Source organism: Sebastes fasciatus, chromosome 24 (genome assembly GCF_043250625.1).
Source record: "Sebastes fasciatus isolate fSebFas1 chromosome 24, fSebFas1.pri, whole genome shotgun sequence".
In the NCBI taxonomy this organism is placed as follows: domain Eukaryota; kingdom Metazoa; phylum Chordata; class Actinopteri; order Perciformes; family Sebastidae; genus Sebastes; species Sebastes fasciatus.
In genome coordinates this window covers 13,010,039-13,031,569 of record NC_133818.1, presented here as the reverse complement: position 1 = coordinate 13,031,569, position 21,531 = coordinate 13,010,039, and the positions used below count along the sequence as shown (strand labels likewise).

General features: G+C 40.4%; 1 protein-coding gene across 5 annotated transcripts in view; it reads left to right on the top strand.

Moving 5' to 3' along the window:
• Positions 1-21,531, top strand: part of LOC141762724 (striated muscle preferentially expressed protein kinase-like) — a 38,664-nt gene that overhangs the window by 7,397 nt on the left and 9,736 nt on the right. For 2 of the 5 annotated variants that reach the window (XM_074626748.1, XM_074626749.1), the window contains exon 3: positions 5,332-5,865. In XM_074626748.1, the coding sequence (XP_074482849.1) occupies positions 5,484-5,865 (382 nt within the window). In that variant the 5' untranslated portion in view covers positions 5,332-5,483. Of the gene's footprint in view, positions 1-3,542; positions 4,073-5,331; positions 5,866-20,302; positions 20,654-21,531 lie in introns of those variants that run through there. The other 3 variants (XM_074626750.1, XM_074626752.1, XM_074626751.1) reach the window with 3 other exon arrangements.

Below are 21,531 nucleotides of genomic sequence, written 5' to 3'. Positions count from 1 at the left end.
TAATCTTGTAAAATGTAGGTTTTGGTGAGAAACTTGAATAAATCCAGTTGTTTGATGGAGATGTTTTCACAGTAATATAAAATAGATAATAGAGAGGGAATTAACTTCACTAACACTAGCTCTAAGCAGCTTATAATATATAAATAGAACTACTAATGACAATTTTTTTTTTTTTAATCGAAGCAAATATTTAAATAAAAATACAATAATTTATTTCCTAATCATTTGAAGTGTGTGTTTGTATGCAAATACCCACTATAGATGGCAATAACAAAGTAAAAGGAGTTTTTTGATGGTTGGAATGTAGCACAATATAGAAGAGAAAGCAGCGCTCTGTTTATATAAATGTGAAATTGCAATTAAAACATTCTCTCCCTAAAATCTATTGATAATCGGGATAAATAATCTCAATATTAATCAAAATAATTGTGATTATCATTTTGCCCATAATCGTGCAGCCCTAGTACTAATTCATATTTATTCCTATCAGCCTTGCCAAAGTCATTCTGAATCAACCATCCAACTGCTGCTGTAAATAAACTCATACATACATATCTGGAAAAAACTCATTTTGGGTTATTAACCTGTTTTAATTTTTCATTACATACTTGGAGAGAACAGTCACATGCCACGCTGCGTCCAAGATTGCCTCTGCTGACAGGAATCTCACACTCCTTCTTGTTGTCACACCTGTTAATGTGTTGAAAGAGTTCATCATAATAATTATTATTCTAAATCTGTGTTTGAATTCTTCTTTTCTCCGAGGAATGTTGGACTCCCAACTATCCATCTACATGAGTACATGGCATACTTGTTGCCTCTTCATTCCCCTTTGCCATCCTTCCCCCTAAACCAAAGGACTCTCTAATAATACTGAAATACTAGATACTCAAGTTGTGACATTGTGAACAGACATGGATGTAAACCGCAACTTTCAGTTTTGATAGAAAATGGGACTTTTTGTTGGTCTTGGTTCTGTCTTGGTCTCTGTTTTTTTTTCTCAACTCTCTGCCTTCTTTCGACTCAATTTTGTCTCGGTGTGCTCCGTCCCTTGGACTCGACTCCATGTACAGCTGTTTAGACTTTAGTATTTTCGGGCCTTGGAATGGATGTTTGTTTGTCACACAGACTGTCAGTAAAATGGACTTTCTTTCTGTCCTATGGGATATTTTTCAGACTTGGTGTTTCATTGTCTCAATTTCATATAAACTGAAATATTCTGCGACTGGAGGGCTCGTCACAACAGCTCCTTAAAGTCAAACCTGCCAAAAGCAGGATAAAGCCAGTGTGATCTGAAGCATGGCCAGGTCCTTTCAAGTTCAGTCATCCATTAACTCAGCTCCACGTTGGCTGGCACCCTCCGTCAGAGGGGTGTCAGTGGATCAAGGTGCTTGGCTTAAGTTAAGACATTTCACAGGGAAAATAAGTCACATATGTGCAAGAAGAATGTTGTTTACTTCAATCCAATTAACAACCTCGTGACTCATACATCCGTAGGTGATGATAATCTTTGTTCTAACTCTTTGTCTTTACTCTTTACTGTCTTTAGCAGACCTCAGGGTACAACAGCTTTTTAAAGACAAGTTTGAACACGTTGTTCCTGTGGGGAAACTGTGGAAATACAGCCATAAGCAAACACTGACAACTAATATTTAAAACTGATATTTTAAGCTGAAAAACCAACTTTGTTAGACTAAAAAATAAAACATGAGATGATGCCAGTGAATTCTCTTCTATGAAATCGTAAAACTGTTTCACAAATTGCTGCGTATTCTTGCAGGTCAAGCCATACACGTTTTTTGAGATATTGACGGACGAATGGAAGTTTGGTGAATTTTATGAATGATACTGAAAAATGCACTCATATTGATTTTAAAATTGAGTATAATAAAGAAAAAGCCTGCATTAAATCTGAATTAAGGTCAAAAAGGGTTACACTTTTATTGTTATATCTAAGTTTATAAGGATTTTATCTATACAAATTGAATGCACTGTAGTTCGTATATAGCCCACAAAATCAATTCATATGTAATCCACATAATTGAGAACCAGGAATTATAAAGAGCAACAGAGGCGTGTAGGGAGGAGGTCGGAACACCAGACTTCTGCCCAGGAGACCACTGTTCATACCCTGTGTCAGAAGTCAATGTTGATTTATTTGTCATGTAACGACCGTACTGAAGTTACGCCACTTCCTGAGGTATTTTAACCCAAACCACGATCTATTCCTGAACTTAACTAAGTAGTTTTGTTGCCTAAACTTAACGAAGTTGTTTCTTGTGAAAACGGAAATTTGTTTTAAAAAGACTGGAGCGAAAATTTTAACTTGCGGCACGTGTTGCTGGACATTCGTAGGAAAACGCACAAAAAATGAGGAATAACCTTTTGCAAGATGCCATACGAACCGCTGTATCAGGATATGTTGCATTTATACAGAATATACCAATATCACAATATAAAGAATAACTGGCATGGCTAGATATAACAAAGTTCATAATTCACATATGCAACTAAAAAACAATTAAGAGAATTCATAAAGAAAGAAGAGGGGGGAAAAAAGGTACATATATGAATCAATCGAAAATAGTTAATCGTGATTAATCGCAAATGAATTGCACATTTTGTATCTGTTCAAAATGTACCTTTTAAAGGGAGATTTGTCAAGTATTTAATACTCTTATCAACATGGGAGTGGGCAAATATGCTGCTTTATGCAAATGTATGTATATATTTATTATTGGAAATCAATTAACAACACAAAACAATCACAGATATTGTCCAGAAACCCTCACAAAATATGCTCAAATCATAACACGGCAAACTGCAGCCCAACAGGCAACAACAGCTGTCAGTGTGTCAGTGTGCTGACTTGACTATGACTTGCCCCAAACTGCATGTGATTATCATAAAGTGGGCATTTCTGTAAAGGGGAGACTCGTGGGTACCCATAGGACCCATTTTCATTCACTTATCTGGAGGTCAGAGGTCAAGGGACCCCTTTGAAAATGGCCATGACAGTTTTTCCTCGCCAAAATTTAGCGTAAGTTTGGAGCGTAATTGAACCTCCTTCCTGACAGGCTAGTATGACATGGTTGGTACCAATGGATTCATTAAGTTTTCTAGTTGTATTAAAGAAATTAGTGGCGTTAAAACAAATTTGCGTTAACACGTTATTATCGCATCAACTTTGACAGCCCTATAATTAACATATGTAACTCAAAAAAACAACAAGAGTTCATAAAGAAAGAAGAGGTGGAAAAAGGGTACAAATAAAACACATGTAAAAGATATAGTATAGAAAACAGATCTGCAAGTTTCATAAGAACGCTACAAATGAACTCAAACAGCCTCCATTGAATAAATGTATTAAGCGTGATATTCTCTTGTGTCTACTGCAATTGTTCCAACCACTTCTTATATTGCATTGTATTGCTATATATCAGTGCCCTACAATTGTATGAATCACTGTCCTGTCTTTATCCTTAGACTTTCTTTTTATAGCAACTCTGTCACACACTCGCACACACACACATGTTGGGTGATAGCATTATCTAAAGTGCTTGGAGTGTGGTAGCTTGTGTGTGTGTGTGTAGGTCATACATGGCAGCCCAAGAAATGTGACCTATCCGTGGTGGTGCAGCTGTCGTTCCCAACCTGAGGGAGTTGGGGGTGAAGCAGTGAGATGGGAGAGAGAGAGACAGATAACATGAGCTAATTTATGTACTTAGAAGCCCAAAAAGCTTTTTTTAAAAAGTACTCAAATGTAGTTATTGAAAACACGCAGAAGGCCTGATTGGTTTGACATTTAGGAAAAAGGATCTCTCTCTCTCTGTCTCACCACTCTTCACCGGGGTTAAAGCTGTTGAAAGGGACCATGGCGAAGGCTGCTAATGCTACATGATCTAGGGTGGACTTACACCTACAGCCCGTGCTCGCTAAAGGACACGTAGAGACACGGGCTTTAGCAAATGATTTGAGACGGAATATCTTGCTCCATGGATCTTGTTACCTTAACTTGGACTTTGCGGGGATGTCCAAAGGGATTCCTTTCGGCTTCTATGGCACAAGTGAGGTAAGACGCAGTTCTTTCTATTATCGGGTAAAGTCTATTCCAAGCAACTCTTTGGATTAACATATTAGCGGGATATCATAAATTAGCATATGCAGCAAATCCAAAATGCAGATATACTCTTTGATCAGTAATTATGGCATTCTATGTATTGCCATTTTGAATAGTTATTCAATTTTTAATGAAATTGCAGGAAACCAAATTCAACAAAGTTGTGAGCCTATATGAGCTTTTTTTCTGATCTGGTGCTCCCATCAGTATGACTAAGACACACCAGCAGTAACTCTTATTTTGCCATTAGGAAGAACTACTGAGTAAAAGGTTGTCAAAGATTATTTTTGGGTAGGAGATGGGATGCAAATCCCGGACATTAGTGTCAAAGTCCTTTGTCGAGTCCATCCTACCAACCTCCTTAAGACTTGTATAATATTACATGCTTCAAAACACCCCATTTTATGCTAAGACCACACACCAGTAGTGTCTTGACATGTGTTATAATGGGTTGAGGTGTCAGGTACACTCCTTCTTTGCACCTCTGATCGTCACATCCTGGCTACAGTACCAGGACTACTTCTGTCTGTATGGCATATTGGGTGTGTAGGCTACTACCGGCATCAAAATGACAGTTGTGTAAGAGGAAAGTTATCATATGTCGCTTTGCTGAAAGAGTACTCCAATAACTTAGCACACTTTATACGTTTTGGGCGAGAGACAGATAAAGAGGCAGAGACTTCGACTTTTAGCCCTCAGTATAGATCAAACTCCAAAAACCCTGGATCTTAAACTTCACATAATTCAACTTGCTAGTACCTGAAGTTTGGCCGCCCCACCTATTTGCAAACTTTCATGTCCCCAGCTTGTCACTTAGGCTTCGTTAAACATTTGTCGTCTCGAAGCCAAAGCTGTGATATCCGGGTGATGTCACTTGAGTAACAGAAGACATTATGCAACTGTTCACAGGTGTAGTAGGGTTTGACATGTAAAATGGGTGGAGTACCCTTTACTGAACATATAATGTCTTGTTTTTTAAAGCTTTTTGCACACCAATGCTGTCATTTTTATAGATAGTAAGTTTTGCATAACTGTAAGAGGTTGCTTGTCATTAAAATGTAAATATAGTTTGTTTTCAGCCGTTTGAACAAATGAACAACAATGTAATTTGATCTGATGAGCACACTAGCAAACAGTGTCTGTAGTCAAACTGTAAAATCTCTAAACATAACTGTGATGTCATTATGATTGATGTACTCTGGTCATTACAGTCCCCAGTGCAACAGCCCAGGTCAAACATCCTCCGCACTCCCTGTGAGCCCAGAGATATCTGAAGCAATGGAGTCTTCCGGAAGAGGCCTTCAATAGCGGCAGCTCATCTTGATAACCCAGTCAATTACCAGATAAAGAGTCCGCTATCAAGATGGCAGAAGGCCCTGCATCCAGTCCTAGTCTCGACATCCCTTCCAAGAGGCCCAAAATCGCCAAGGACCAGATTGTTCAAGACGCTGGGGTTGCAATGCAAGAACCCACGGCGCCAGTTTTCACCCGTAAACTCCGTAAAGCAGCAGTAGGGACGAGTTGTGATATCCGACTGAGGGTGTCGGTGGCAGGGTTCCCAAAACCGTTGCTGACCTGGTACCACAACGATGAGCTCCTCCCTCCATCAGAAGCCCAGGAGTCTGGCGGGCTGTGGATACGGGACTGCCGCATGAGCGACGCTGGCTTGTATACTTGTGTGGCGACCAATGAGCTGGGAGAGGCAAGCTGCAGTGCCGTCTTGGCCATCATGGACCTCGGTGAAGGTAAACACAAGAAACCTACTCTTTCTTTCACAGGAAGTCATGACATTTTCATTTCATTTCATTTTTAAGCTCCAGTCATATTTTCTTTTCAACAGATTCACGTTTGGTAATAGTTTCTTTAAGACGTTAAATAGACCAATCACTAATTTACACTGATCTTGCGTTTTTCCTTTTTGTGTACAGAATGACAGCTGATTTATGACAAACACCATATATTTCTAGATACAAGATTACTGTGAAACTAAATGCCATTCTTAACACTTTCTAATTAATATTGGATCCATTGAAACATTTATCCCAGTCGCAGACATCTCGCCCAGTCAAAACAATTGTAGATCCAAGACTGTGTTTTGATCATGAAACAGTAACCCTGTCGTCCATGTGTGCAGAGCAATACTGGGAGATACTTAAAATTAGCTTGTGGATGTAAGTAGAGACTTGTTGGAGGGGAGTAGTGTCACCTGCCGTTGGTTTCTATTAGCTGCACAGCTGAACCTTTGGGTGTTGTTTGTTGTGTTTACTGAGCTGAGGAAGTTGGGATTTGGGCACCTGGTAAAAACATTTCTACTATGAGGACATCTAATTTAAGCCAGGGAATTTGGGAAATTCCCATAAGTCTCCTTCAACACTTTAAAGTGTAGAAAAATCATCAGACTGTCTTCGGCTGTGTACATGATTTAGTAGTTGTATCGGTAATAATCATCATCAGTTGTCTGAAAGTTTGCAGCTGCTGTATATTGTAACGTAGTGCAATGATATAATAATAATAATAATAATAATAATAAGGTCGACAACATGATACAAAAGGTCAGCTAAATGTCAGTTGTGAGGTTTGAGGTTCTGGTACTAGCCCAAGCTGTTGCTATGTTGTTGAATCAAATAATAAGGTCAACATCATACCTGAAACTTTTTATACTATGGTTTGACATTAAGTTGTCTGGGGTGGTCATACTGTGTGGATTGTTGCACACAGTGTCTATTTCCATTTTGAAGGAACGGCAAAAGTTAAGCTCGCTCATACTGGAAAATGGTCATTGAGACTAGCATAACTGTCTCCATCTCCTCCGTTAAAGTGCATTTTTAACATGTCTGGATATGCCTTAGTTTCTTGCTATTTAGCATGATGGATTTGAATGGATTATTATCTATTATTTCCCAGTTAATCATTTGTCAATGAAGCTTCTATGGCGTTCTAAGCTCAACTATCTTCCATGCCCCAGAAACTAACTCTAGGATAAGCATATCCTAGAGCCATATATATCACATATAGCCATATGTCATAGTTTGTTGAGAACCGCAGTATGGCTGCTTGCACCCGCCAAGTGTGAAGTTGATTGGATGAACGGTTCTCGAGATATGCGAAGGACAGTTATACACGAATACACAGACAATACTTCCTTTGTAGAAAGATGATGCTGCTACAGCGCCACCTATTGGCCAAATGGCACCAAATTTCCCATGGTTACTCAGACATCATATCCACATATGTTCTCCAAATGTGGTCACAAGAGCACAAAGCATTGATGAGATATGACATTTTTTGGTAATATAAGCCTGTTTGAAAGAACTTTGATGGCCAGCTATAGCAAAACTGTACGGAACATCGAAAATCCCAAAACGTAACTTTTCCCAGCTTGGTCCAGCGATATTCTGTACCAAATTTGGTGACGATTACTCAAAATTTGTAGGATTAGTAGCAACAAATCAGTCCAGATGCAAATGGCGTGAATTCTGTATCTGAGAGTTACGGTTTATAAGCTACAGGCCAAAACATTAAAGTTCATTGTTATAGCGCCACCATTTGGCCAAATTGTATAAAATTCAACACTGCACTCCCTTTGGTCCTGGGCAATACATCCGCCAAGTGTGAAGTTGATCCGATGAACAGTTCTTGAGATATGAGAAGGACACACAGACAGAAATTCCTTGCTTTATAATTAGATACATATTGAACGTTTCTGAAACATAATTGGCTTACTTGAAACCAGTAGGAATAATCTCATACCATTGTTGCTAAGGATAAAAATAGGAATTGGAAAGGTGTAGCCAATACCAGATATTATTTCTTTTTAGATAAAAATGAGCAGTAAATCAGATATGACTGCACTGCAGTTGCATTGTGTTACCTCAGATTCAACTGAGTGCTGATTTTCTACTTTGTTAAGGGCGTAATACGCAGAAAATGTTCCAATGAATTTTAAAGCTGGCATGTCAACTGCTTTTTACGAGGATATTAACACCACATTTGGTGGTATAAATACTCGATACCAGTTTGCATCATCCATTTGAGTGACATGCGTAGAATACGGAATAAAATGTTCAGTGAGATCATTGTTGCCTTGGCCTGTGGAGAAAGTTGACAGTTGAGCTCGCATGTCACCAGCTCTCACACTATGAGCTGGCACGCCTGGTCCAGCTGGCATATCACTCAGCACCTCCCTGTCTCGCTCTCCTCGTTTTGATCTTCTCACTTCAATCCACCGTTTCTACTCCTTTGACCTTTGTTCCTCTTTGCCTATTTCTACTCTTTGTTTCTCTCTTTTCATCTGTCGCGCATCGCCTCTTCTTTCGTCTCTCGCTGCTAATTTCAGATTGATTTAGATTTATCTAACGACGCTGCAAGCAGCCTGGTCTCACTAAATGGCGTATGAATGACACGGTATTTTGTAAGCCATTTCACGTGCAATAACAACGCCTTTGTTGCTTTTGGCGGGTCGTGTGCACGCCATGTAGTCTATACTGACTGCAATGCAAACACATCTGCATGAATATGCTACGCTCAGAGCTAGTGACGTAGAATAACAAGTGAGTAAGACTGCTTTGTGTGCATGGGTCCAGCAAACACAGGGCTTTTAACCAGGAGACCAGTGTTAGTGTCCCAAAGAGTTATTTAGTGACGTTAGCAACGTTTTCTGTACTTATGTTACCATGTTTATGTACGTATTTTACTTAGTTTACGCACTTATCTTAAGCCCAACTCAAATGATGTTTTCCCTAAACCTAGCGGCCGTTACAGTAGTTTTGTTGCCTAAACATAACCACAAACGTTTCATGGTAACGACGTGACGTTTAATGACATGCGACAAGCCTAAAATGCGTTATGACATGCAGAAATGCCATGCTATTTATACGCCTTTCTAAGCACATCTAGCATTTTTTTCCGATTTCTTTCTTGTCCCTATTTTAACTAAATCTGTTTTAATCCATTTTTGGTCTCTTTTTGTTACTTTCTTTCTCTCTACGTCCAGAGCCGTAGACTCGGCTCGGACTTGACTTTTGTGAGACTTACTTGAGACTTCATCCTTCAGACTTGACTAAAAGCAAAAAACATCCAAGTCTTGCCCTTGTAAAATCCTGGCACAATAAAAAATAAATAAGAATTGCATAGCTGCGAAACGTAAATATTTAATTCTCAGGCTTATGCATTGAATAGGCCTGGGAATTGAACGTGTAAGAGATATAATATGTAAGGCATGACATTTTAATTGTCAGCATTTAGACCTGGAAATAATTGCTTATGAAGACATGTGGCTCGACTTGGACTTGCTTTAACCGAGACTTCCCTAGAAGACCTAAAAAACAGCACTGTCTTTGTGTCTTGCCTATCTTTTGACGGATTAATGTTTCTATTAAGCAAAATAACATGTTTTTTTCACCACTATGTCCTCATTTTTATCCATTTCTTGGGTCCTATAGCTGTCTTACTATCTCTCTGACCTCCACCTCCCTCCTACATCTCCCCCTCCTCCCCGTGGTTATTTATGGCCCCGGTATGTGCCGTGCTGGCCAGAGGGCTCGTGCTCTAGTGATGTGTGGATGCCGCCGGCCTCTTCTCCGATTGCACCAGCAGACATCACAGATAATTATAGCATCACCACGGTCAAGACGCGGCGCTGTCACGCTCAATCACGGTCAGGGTGATGAAAGAGAGACTGGGTGGGTATGCTGGGACGGGTGGGGGCTGCGAATGTGTAATCATGTGGGTGTTTGTTAGTGTGTATTTGCCTATGTGTGTAGCTTTTGAGCATCGCTCGGTAAGCCAGACAGTCAGTCAGGTCTGTCACTTTAAGATATCACCCTGAGAGATAAGACCAACCAGAAACCAGAGTAGCGCCGTGTCACAAGTCTAGACCACTTTACTGACGTCACCCTCTGGCGTATAGCGTTTGATTAACATACTGTCAGGCATCTACAGCAGGATAAGCAGTTTGATGGAAGCTCTGAAAAAAGCAGCACATCGGTCACCGGTGGTATTTTAAGCTGCTTTTACAATAGCAGGTTGTTGTCGTACTGTGACGCAGGAGCATGAACGCCCCAGACATGACTTGCAGTTACTCGTAAGATAACATCTGAAAGGTCTTTGTTACACTTTTTTTTAAAGCTTTCCAAACCTGCGGGTCGGGACACCATAAGGGCTCGCAAAACAAATCTGTGGGGTTGCAATGTAGGAGAGCAGAAATATTAGATATGCATCCTGTGATGAGGGTTTGCAAATTTCATTTTAGGGCTCACATTCCAAAACACAACTCTAAATGCCTTTACACACTGGGGGCGTTTTTTTTTTTGTGTGTGTGTGTGTGATTATTTTGCACATCAATATATGTTGTTTTTTTTATCTGTTTTTCGAAAAGGCAAAGTAATTTTATGTCGGAACAAGGTCGATTTTTCTGAGCTTTTGCACCGTGAATGAAGGCATCAACCAATCATGGTGTGCGTAATGGACATATTCAATACAAACACTTTAGTGTACAAGAAAACGGAGGCTCTGTAATCCGAATCCACTCCTTCCGTTCTTACCTTTCACAATAAAAGCCCTAGGCATGTACACTGTAACTGTTTACCAGAGCGCAAATTCACTCAGAGCATTTCGCTAAACGGAAACTAAAATAGCTTACAGTAGTTTGGGCCGCTGGCTCTCAACCTTTTTCATGTCAAGGACTCCAAAATTGATACAGATTAGGTCTCGGATCCCAGTTTGATACGATTTTGTTTCAGGGACCTCCATCTGAAAAGATTTTGGTTGTTAGATATGAATAAGACCAGAATTCTATAGTTGTCCGATGTGTAAAGGCCTTAACACAATTAAACAATTTCAAATTTGAGTTGCTTTCAAAGGTCTTTGCTCATATGTAGTTTGTTGTGTGTGACAACATCACGTCAGATCAGTGTGTGATTAACAGTTACATTTTGTTAGGGAAGTATTGGATGTTGAGGACGGATGTGAGAAAGAGGGTGAAAGTATGAGGAGGAAGTTTAAGCTTAAGTTTAAGTCGTCTTAAGCTAGTCTAGACACGTGTAATGGAAGCCGGGAAGAAGGGAAGTTGGTGTAAGGGACCCGTCTTAGGTGTTCTGTCACCCAAGCCCATTATGAACCAACAGACGGTAGCTGGAGAAGGAGGAGAGGTGTGCAGAGAATTGAAAAACAGAGTGGTTGACAGGAGGGATGAGGTGGAAAGGTAAATGGATGAAGGAGGGGAGGGCTGGGCCAGCAGGAGAGGATAGGTTAATACAGGTGATTAGAGGTGTGGTAGAGACATAGCCCTGATCCTCAACCTAGTTAAGTTCATTTGGTTTAGCTTAAGTAGATGTTGGAACTTGATCTGTTGATGCTACAGTTTTCAAACCCATCCTGCCTTTACTGTTTTATTTTGTATTCTTGAGATAGTGCTGAGAGAGATTGTTCTGGTTGTGTTAACAGTCGGATCAGGTAGATTTCGGTTTCTGGGTCACAGCAAACCGTCTTCTCTGTTGCACTAGTTTCTAGTCTAAAGCACTTGAAGTTGCACAGTCAACTTGAACAAAAGGTGTCTCATGATTTAGTATTGCACTTGCATAAAGTTGGAGAAACATTTGTCAAACTCGAAGCAGCAGGGGCCAAGATAGTATATCCTGATTTTTTTTATCCCTAGTGTGGGTCAATCACCCCAAAAACACTGGATCCTACATTCCCCTTAATGCAACCAATAGTATACTTTCAGTAGACCGTCCATGTCTTTCAAACGCCGGCCTTCAATGCGGACTTATCGCTGTGAATCCTCCCTCCAGGGTGATGACTCCTCGTGACTCGTAAACTGACATTTTATGTGAAAAATCATCAAAGTTCCTCTTTAAATACACAATAGCAAGCCACTGGGCTAATAAACAGAGTGCACTAATAAACAGGCTAATAAACTGGCTAATGAATGGCTTACATGTCAAATGGGAAGTAATATTTGTACTGGGAACTTAACACTAGCTAGTAAGCAAATCAGATGTGGTTAGAGGAAAGTAGGAATACAAAAACTGACCGTAAAAAACAAACCGATCAATGACGTACAAATCGAACCGTGGGTTTGTTTAACCGTCCATGAATAGACAGAAATAGAAATGGCATTCATTACCATCAGTCTATCTATTTATTTATATATTTTGGAGTTCAAACACATTGGAAATGTTCATGTTTCTCTTCTCCCTAATGTGCAAAACAAACCAAAAAGAAACCGTGACCCAAGAACCGCAATGCAAACCGAAACGTGGGCTTGTTGAACCGTTGCACCGCTAGAGGACAGTAATGGTTCGGCACTTATTGTTACACTTAGCATACTGACAAGTTGACAGTATTGGTGCCTTCAAATGGGTTGGTGTTTATCGTGTTCAGGAGAAGAGTCCATATGAACGCCCCCCTCTTGTGGTATTCACGACCTCGTTAGTGGAAAGTTTCGTTCTCACGAATTGTGACATGTTTGTTGACGTTGTCAGAAATGGCGGAGGCCTTGGAGTTAATTTTTTCGGTGCATAATAAGTTAATATATTGTAATTTTATATTGTTTTTCTTTGTAATTTTATAATGTGTCTGAGGAAAATGTTGATATTCCCAACTGACTGATCTTTTTCCTCCGTCATTATGCCTTTGCATTTCCTGCATCATGTTCCCACTTGCTAGCTTGCTAAATTGTTAGCCTCTATGGCTTCTAGATGCCGACAGTAACGTTAATATTGCCGTTGGTTAGCAGCGGTGTTCTTACGACTTAACCACTTGAACGCCAAGCATATCGTGTACACGACTTCCCACGTTGTAAACACGAGCTCACGAGTTTCATTTGAAGGCACCATATCTACTCTATACACCAAATCAGTCAGTTGACAAATCGTCAAACACAGCACTGACATTCACCATTCCTGTCGGAGAAAGCTGTTCGGATGCAATCACTTGTTAGAGATGTCTTTTTATTTCGAGTAGCGTGGACCCCCAATTTGAATGCCAGAGAGTCATTTACATCACCCGAAAGACGTCTATAAAGAAGAGTGACAGGTTGACAAAGAGGGCTCAGTCCTACATCACCTCTAATAAAACTTGCAGCCAGATCAGCAACATTTGATATTCTTATTCACGAGACACTTAGTAAATGCCAACGGTGACAATCCACAGCATAATCACATTCATATTTAGATTGCCATGATGCAAAGCATCGACATGAATACTTGTTTTCATGCAGTCACACAGTCTGAACTATATTTTTTTCCTGTAACTGTCCCATTGTCCCATAATGTATGTGCATATCCCTTTATAGGGTGTATTACAACGTGTCTGCCTTGTACTAGAGTTTCAAAACTCCCCATAGAGTGACCCGCAGAGGACAGCAAAGGTCGGTCAGTTTCTGTGTGCGTTTAATCTCCTGCTATAACTAGGGAGAGGGGGGGCTCTCCGAAAGGGGGTGCAAAGGGAAAGTACAGTACAACTGAAGGGGTTGTACTATGCAAGACTCAAAATAGACTGCTGAAAGTTAGGGAGGACTGGGGGGGAAGACAGGGAGAGGGCAAAAAAGAAAGACATGGGCTAAGGAAGATACAGTTTGAAGGTCCAGCAGCCATCTTAAGACGGGACATCCTCGCTTGACCAATTTCATGCCGCAGAGGAAGCCAATTTTAAAGACATATTAAGAGAAGATGAAACTGGGAGAAAGAGGCCTGTTGGAGTCATTTTGAGGAAGTCCTCTTGTTGTGTGTCTCAATGAAAAAGCCTCGTTGGAAGAGGTGTACACAGAGAAGTTCGTTTGGGCAGAAGTAGTCGGTTGTTTGTTTTTTTAAAAGGAACATACAAAGGACGACGAGAGTCATGTCGCGGAAGGAGCTGCTTGATGCTCGGAAAGCTTTGAGGAGTTTGAGGGAAGGCGTGAGTGGGCCGAGAAACAAGAAGCAGAGAGGTGAGTGGGAGCTGCTGTCAATACAAAACATGTACTACGACGGCATAAAATGGTTTGTTGGGGATCCTTTAGCAAGTAAGAGAGGGATCACACTGTAGCGGGGAATTTATAAAAATGCATACTCAACTAAGTGGAACAGCTGTAATGGTAATGAAAACAAGAGAATACACTTGAGGCTGCTATTGCCGCTGCTTAATTGGATTCAGTGTGTTTCTTTTATGCTTCGCCACGGCTATACATGGCTAATGTTTTTTACTGCAGGCTTGATTTGATAGTGAAAGTATGGATGGCTGCCCATAAACACTCATGTTGTTTTCTCTCAAAACTGATCCCATTTAAAATACTTAAAAACGATAGCGGTAATGACATCATCCTTTTTACTCGAGAGCTTGCCAGGAACCAGCATATACAAGTTGTTCCAGAAAATACCTAATCTTGTCCAGCCAGCCCTCACGTGAATGAGGAAACTACAGAAATCCCCTTAAAGTCCCGCTCCATGATCCAAATGTAAACAAAGGGGGTCATCCCGCCTCCCAAATCCAGAGAACAAGATTTGAAATCAGACTCCCCAAATGAATTGACAGGTGTATAAATACACGGACTACCACTAGCTAAATCTGCTGATGCTTTGAAATGTTTGTTTGCATTGGTACTATGTTTAATAGAAATAAAACAGGCCTCGCAAGATGTTTTATGAAGTGAATCTCTGCCATCATGTATGCAAATAATGTATATTATATGGTGCAAATGTATGTATATTGTACAAATTGGGACAAAAGTTTAAAGGTTTTCTGCAGCAGTTGAAACTTAAAGCCGTTTATCTGCTCAGTCAGTGTCGGTTAGATCACACATACTAGTGCATGGCATTCCTGCTCTCGCCATTTCTTAATATCGACCCAGTCCTCTTGTCTGGATTGCGATCGGCTTAAATCGGCACACTGGAGCAGAGATGATCTCTAGCTGCTTGATGATTTCACATTCTCTAAATATTACTTTCAAGTGGATTAAGGATACAGTACGATTAATTAGGTTCTCCACTCTCACGAGGCAGCTGAAGCAATATGCGAGGGTTGAAGCCAACGCCGTCTCCCCGGTGTTTGGTCTGGCAAAGGGTGTGTTTGTGTTCCATCCCGCTGGTACACCGTCATTCACAGGAACCCTCAGGGATTTGGTGAGGATTAGTTGGTAGGATCGGGTTGCGTTGTGACTGTCAACATTGGCCAGATTTGCCTCCGAAGGGTTTTGGGGGGCAAATAAAGAAGCATCAGCTTTATCACAGTTTTTTCTACCTTTGTTAGGATGAATGGCTGATGCAGGTTGTTTACTTGGTGTATGCTTTGGTCAAGGACTATAAATGTAGTATGCCAGAATTCAAATGCATTCACATAACTTTCTTCTTTTAATACGACCTTCACATCCAAAGCAATTTAACACAAGTGTTGGCATCGAGTGCAGATACCACCTGAGAGTGTTTTGTGAGTATGATGTGGATGAAAATCCGAGATTTGTTGTTGGATACCAACAAGTGATTTTGTTGATTGTATGAAGAGTTTTAAGAACGCAAGAGAATTTGGAGCTTGGATTTGCATTTTGTCCCTAATGTTAAAACTAAAAGCCAACAATGTACATGACCAATGCAGAAACACTGTATAGTTTATATATATATATATATATTGGAGGGTATGGAATACAGGCTAACCAAGAATCTTCATTACACTATATTTAATCAGATGAACAGCAGATGGACATATAGGTCACATTTGAAGAACGGGTCCATCTGCGTTCTGTTCTGTTTTTTTAAATGGAAACGCCCACTCACTCGTTGCAAAAAGCAGTGACGTAGGTTACCAAAGTACGCTAATCGAAGCCAATCAATAAGGTTATGTATAATTAGAACGCTAGCACTAGCTGAGTCAAAGTTAGTTGTGCTAAGTTTGGAAATAACTGAAAGGGTTAGTTAAGATTATTTGAAGTGGGGTCGTATGTATACTCCCGTGTTCTATGAGGTGAAATTACTGTTTTTGTGAATGGAGTCTGGTGGCTTCAGTTCCCAATGACGGCGAGGTAAAGCGTCTGTGGATATATTTTAGCCACATGAAAAATCAACATCAGTTTAAGTGTACGCTATATTTAGAATATTTTCACAGCTTTACCCTCGCCATCAGATTACATTCACAAAAACAGTCATTTTATCGCGCGCAACACAGGAGTTGCTGGTCTACCGCTGCATCGAGTGGTTTGTTTGTTTGTGTTATTGTGTGACTTTCGAACTAACATGGCATCCACAGCAGTACATTGCTTAGCTTCTGTGCCGGTACTCCTATCTGAGCGTGCTGATGGCCTTCTAAGTTACTGTAGGTAATACACTGACTATGGATAAGGATATATGTTTATATATATATGTAGCAGCGTCATCATGCAAAAACCTACGTCAGGTCACGTGGGAAAACATTGTTAGAAGGGCTTGGAAAAATACCATTTTGATGCTAAAACACACGCACTTGAATGTCCAGATTTGAATACATAAGGAACACCACTGGGAAGATACAGAACCAGCAAAAAAAAAAATGGACCCGCCCTTTAACCTAAGGCATTGGCCAAGACAATGAGGTGTCAATACAAATGGACGCTGTCACTTCATGCTTGGTTTATGAGCAGTTTTTTTTCTCGTAGGGTTCTTCAGTGGAGCGCCCCACTGTTTCATCGTCCAGTTCTTGTCCATATAGAAGACATGTAAAGTAGACATACATGATATGGAAGGTCCGGTTTGATAAGAGATACGGCGTGATCACGCTGTGATGTAACCGCAGCAGAATCTGTTTTCCGTTGCAGAGAGATTGTGCCCGACTTGCTGCTGATAAAGCTGCATGCCTGGAAGCCATCCATCAAGGCCGTTCCACCGAAAGCAGCCTCTGTCACAAAATCAATTGGTTTCCGTGAAGTCTGCTTACTCTATTGTTGTTTTAAGCTAATTAAACTATAGCACGCTCCCAATTTCACCTGTCCAAAATGTTTTTTTAACGCTCATCCGGTGTCTATGATTTCTCCATCAAGGGTTGAGATGGCAAATTATTGCAGCCAGCGGGCTGGCTGATTGAACGGATACTCGTAAAAAGAACTGTTTCGTTTGCACAGGCATGTCTGATGCATGTTGGAGGTCAATAATGAGAATTGGCTTACGTCCAGGTCTGGGGTGTACTGCAGGTTGAAGCAGTGCAGAGGACAATGTGGCCTCTTGAGCCATCAAACAAAACCCGATTCAGAGCAAGATAAATGACATGTACCGGTAAAATCGAATTGTCTTTTCTCAATGGCTGATATTTCACGATATTCCAGCCAGAGATTGGTTGACGCTGAGTTGTTGTGGCTTTTAGTGAGCGTAAAAAAACCCAACCTCATGAGAGATATTCCCAAGCAAATGGAAGCTTCACCGCCATATCTGCCCTCTCATTGGATGTCGGTCATGGAATCTTGTGTTATGATGGGCTTATTGATCCAGGGGCCGTTTGAACTGTTACTTGGGGGTGTATCCCATATCACGCATAAAGCATTGGTATTGATCGCTGCACTCTGCTGGCCCGAATGCCTCTCACTGGTGATGGATGGAGGAGGAGAGCGAGGCGGGCGAGGGTGAATAGAGGGAGGTTTGTTAAAATATAAAGTGAAGACTGAAATCCGCTGCATCTAGGTTTATCTTTAGAGAAAGAGGATGACTATTTAAATGACATAGTGATGTCTTTAAGATAAAGAAATACCACTTGTAGCTGGGTGATAACCATCAAATAAAAGGAGAAAGAGGAAAAAAAGATAATGACCAGAATCAAAACGGCAGGAGTAAATCTCCCATATTGATTCTGTGTTTACAAGGCCATAAACAGTACCATGCCTCACTTAACAACGCTGAAAAGCACATCGTTCAGCGAAACCAGTCAGCAGTCGGGGATAGAATAGCTGAAATGTGGACAAGGATTCTGGGTGGTTGTTTGCAGAGAGAGATCTAGGTCTTGCTGTAATTATTTTTAGATCCATTTGATGGAGGAGGTGCGGGCAGCACAGATGTGTCTGCAAGAACAATTAACGCGTGTCAGAGTGTGTTTTAGAGACGGAGAGTGAGAAGGTTTGAAGGAGGAGGTAGATGGATGGTGGGAAGCGGTTTCGCATTCTCATCCCGTTTGCTCAACAAATCAGACATCCTGGAGGAGAGTGTCTTATAATACTCTCTTCGTCTGATTTGCATAGGCTTCTATGTAAAATGTATTATATTAATAACGGTTAAATGCGATGAAAATATCACGGGTGTAACGATATACATCGATCTGGATTAATATTTTGATTCAGTGATCAACGATCCGATCGTGAAAACATCGATACACATCGTCATCTTTAAGATCTTTATTTTGAAATTTTTTAACTGATAAAAAAAAAAAACATGTGGAAACAGGAGGTCTATTTCTATTATTTTTTATTAGAAAGAATAGACTTTTTTCATTTGAATTCTTTTAAAGGTGCTATTGATAACATTGGACCCACCAAAATGTTTTAAATGATTAATTCACAATCATATTTTTCGAGGAGAAGCCATACTTTCATTCGCTACCTTTCTAAAGGCTCTGTGGATTTAAAAACATTTTTTTTATGACTTACAATTTTTTATTTTACAATATGCATATCAGTCATACAAAGATGACTGAAAAATATTAAAGTAAATACAATAAAAGTATTACATTTTAAGAAAAAGAAATACATAAATAAAATGAAATAAATAATAATAAAATATGAAAGACATATACATTCCCCACTTCAGGAGGTATTTTTGTATCCTGTCCTGCAGCCTATATGACATTCTTTTTCTACTTTTCCTGTTTTGTTTTTTAAATATTCATCGACACAAAAATGTTATCAATAAGACCTTTAAATTAAAATTTTCATTTAAATATCTGGAAGGACCCAGTAATAAAAATGTCAAATCATTATTTAGTTGCTTTTTGTGAGTTGATATAAATGTAACCGTGTTAAATATATATGAAATATCGTCTCATATCCATCGCAGGCCCCTGAATTGAATCATATCGAAATCGCAGCAGACTTTGTGATGTCAGCAAATATTGCATTGTTATATTGAATCGATATAATATTGTGATTTACACCCCTAGAAAATATGTTAGCCATATCAACTTTATAAGGTGACAATGTTGATCATTTACAAGTTGTTCCTGTTTCTAACGTCATTACACGGCTTTGTTGAATACTCGATTCTGATTGGTCAATCACGGCGCTCTACGGCCTGTTATTTCTTTATAGCACACCGTTGCTATGTATAACAAACCGTTGCTAGTTCCGATGTCGGACTCTGGCGGACCGTTTTTGTGTGAAATTATTGTTAGTAGCTGTGCAATAAGCGGGATAATGTACAGCTAGCGGGTCATTGTTGTGAAATAAACAACACAACAATGATCTGCTTGCTGTACATTATCCCTTATATATGGCACACTGTATATCTTGGTTTTCTATTAGACAAAAAGTCGTTGCATTGGGCTCTGCAACGATTAATCCATAATGATTATTATTTTGAGGTTGAACTGTGGCTGCTGCTTGTTATGTACCTGGAATAAGTAACATGCTGTAGTCCAGCAGGGGGGAACGTCCAAATAGCCCCCGGCGGCTCGAGGCTGTGGTAACCTTGACCCTATCACTGGTTAAAGCTAACAGACATGGAATATAGATAAATAATTGATGGCTTATGGGTTTTGCTGAGGGCTGCTATATCTTCCTTAGAGAGGGGAAACAAAAGAACATAGGAGAATAGACTTGAGAGGTAGAGGGTATAAGAATGATGTTTGTGTTTGTATTCAGGAGGAAACAGATATATTTCACTCACCCTTCCCCCCTCGTTAATGTCTCGCCACTTCATCCCCTCTATCCTATCATCTAGCCTCCGCTTCGCCTCCTCCCTCGTGGATCTTTCCCCCCCCCACCAGCCGTGTTCTCTCTCGCTCTCGCCTCCACTCTCTGCTCTCTTTGTCTCAATCTTAATCTTTGTCGCTCTCATCTTTCACTCCAAAAAAAACCAAACAGTTGTTTTCATCCTCATTTTTTTTCCCACCTCCTCCTCCTCCTCCTCCTCCTCCTTATTCACCACTCTCATCACTGCAATCAAGACCAACACACCCCTAACGCTCAGACTTCCAACCCCCCACCTCCTCTCGCGCTCTCGATTGAGGCAGAACGGGCAGAGAGAGAGAGAGGGGTGGGGGGGAGTTGGACTAAACCAGCTGAGAATTGCCCCTCTAAAGGCAACGTCTACGTCAGAGCGGGACGCTGTTCACATCAGCGGATACACGCTCAGACACAAAGACACCTGGCTCCGGCTTATTTGCATCCCCTCTCTCTCTCTCTCTTTCTCTATCTCTTTCTCCCTGTCTTGCCGCCAGACTGGAGAGTAAACACACCCACGCACAAAAAAGGCAGCTGAATCCCGTTTTGAATCTTGATGATGCCACACCCTGGGCTTGTTCGGGTTGTGGGGATGTTTTTGTGAGCCACAGGTAATCCCGCAAGCGCTACTTGAAGAGATGAAGAAAATCTGGTCCAAGAAGAGATTTCAGGTGAGTTTGCTCCTTTTTTGTGGAGAAAAAAAATTATGTGTTATTGAGCTAAATTCAGGAGATTAGTAGGTTTTTACACATCGGGATGTCATGCCACACCCTTTACCTGATAATGACATGCAAATTTAGGAATATTTTGTGGGGAATACATTGATTTTCAACCGAGCTCCACTATTTTAAGCGTTCAATTCTGTTGGGGAAAAAAGCTAAAAGAGGTGACGCTTGCTGTTTTCCGTTTGTTGTCTATTATCTGTCAAATAAATTGAGCGCCAATCAGGTCAATGTAACAAAGAAAAGTCAACCCAGGAAAACTCCAGGTAGAAAATTGAATTTCAGTACATGAAAATCTTAAAAAAAAAAGGGCACAATAATCCACTTTCATCTTCAAAACAGTACCACATACTGTGTTGTGAAATATGCATCGCGCCTCGGAAGTCGTGACTCTTTTTATCATATAAATAAGTCATTTTTATAACAGGTTTCACAAATTGGGAGCGGATGAAAAAGTGTGTCAGTAGGCTACACTCCATGGAGACATGAGGATCAGGGCAGCCAGTCAGAAGGGCTACGAAGTGAGCAGAGCACAGGATAAAGCTGATTTCAGCCTCCTCTGAATTCTGCATCAATATCAAACCCTTGAGACTTGTGAGTTATAGACTGAGAATAATGCTGGCAGGATTTGGATTATACCCATAGAATATATTTTTTTTGAAGTATTTGCCAAATGCCGCCTTTTCAAAGGGATGCCGTTCGTGGCTGGCTTTTGCTGATATGATTGCCTTGAGGCCATAACAATGGAGATCATGACAGCGATGGAAGCTTCTAGCGGAGTCAAACAGCAGTTACCACCAGGCAACAGTTAATCAAATTTGCCTGAC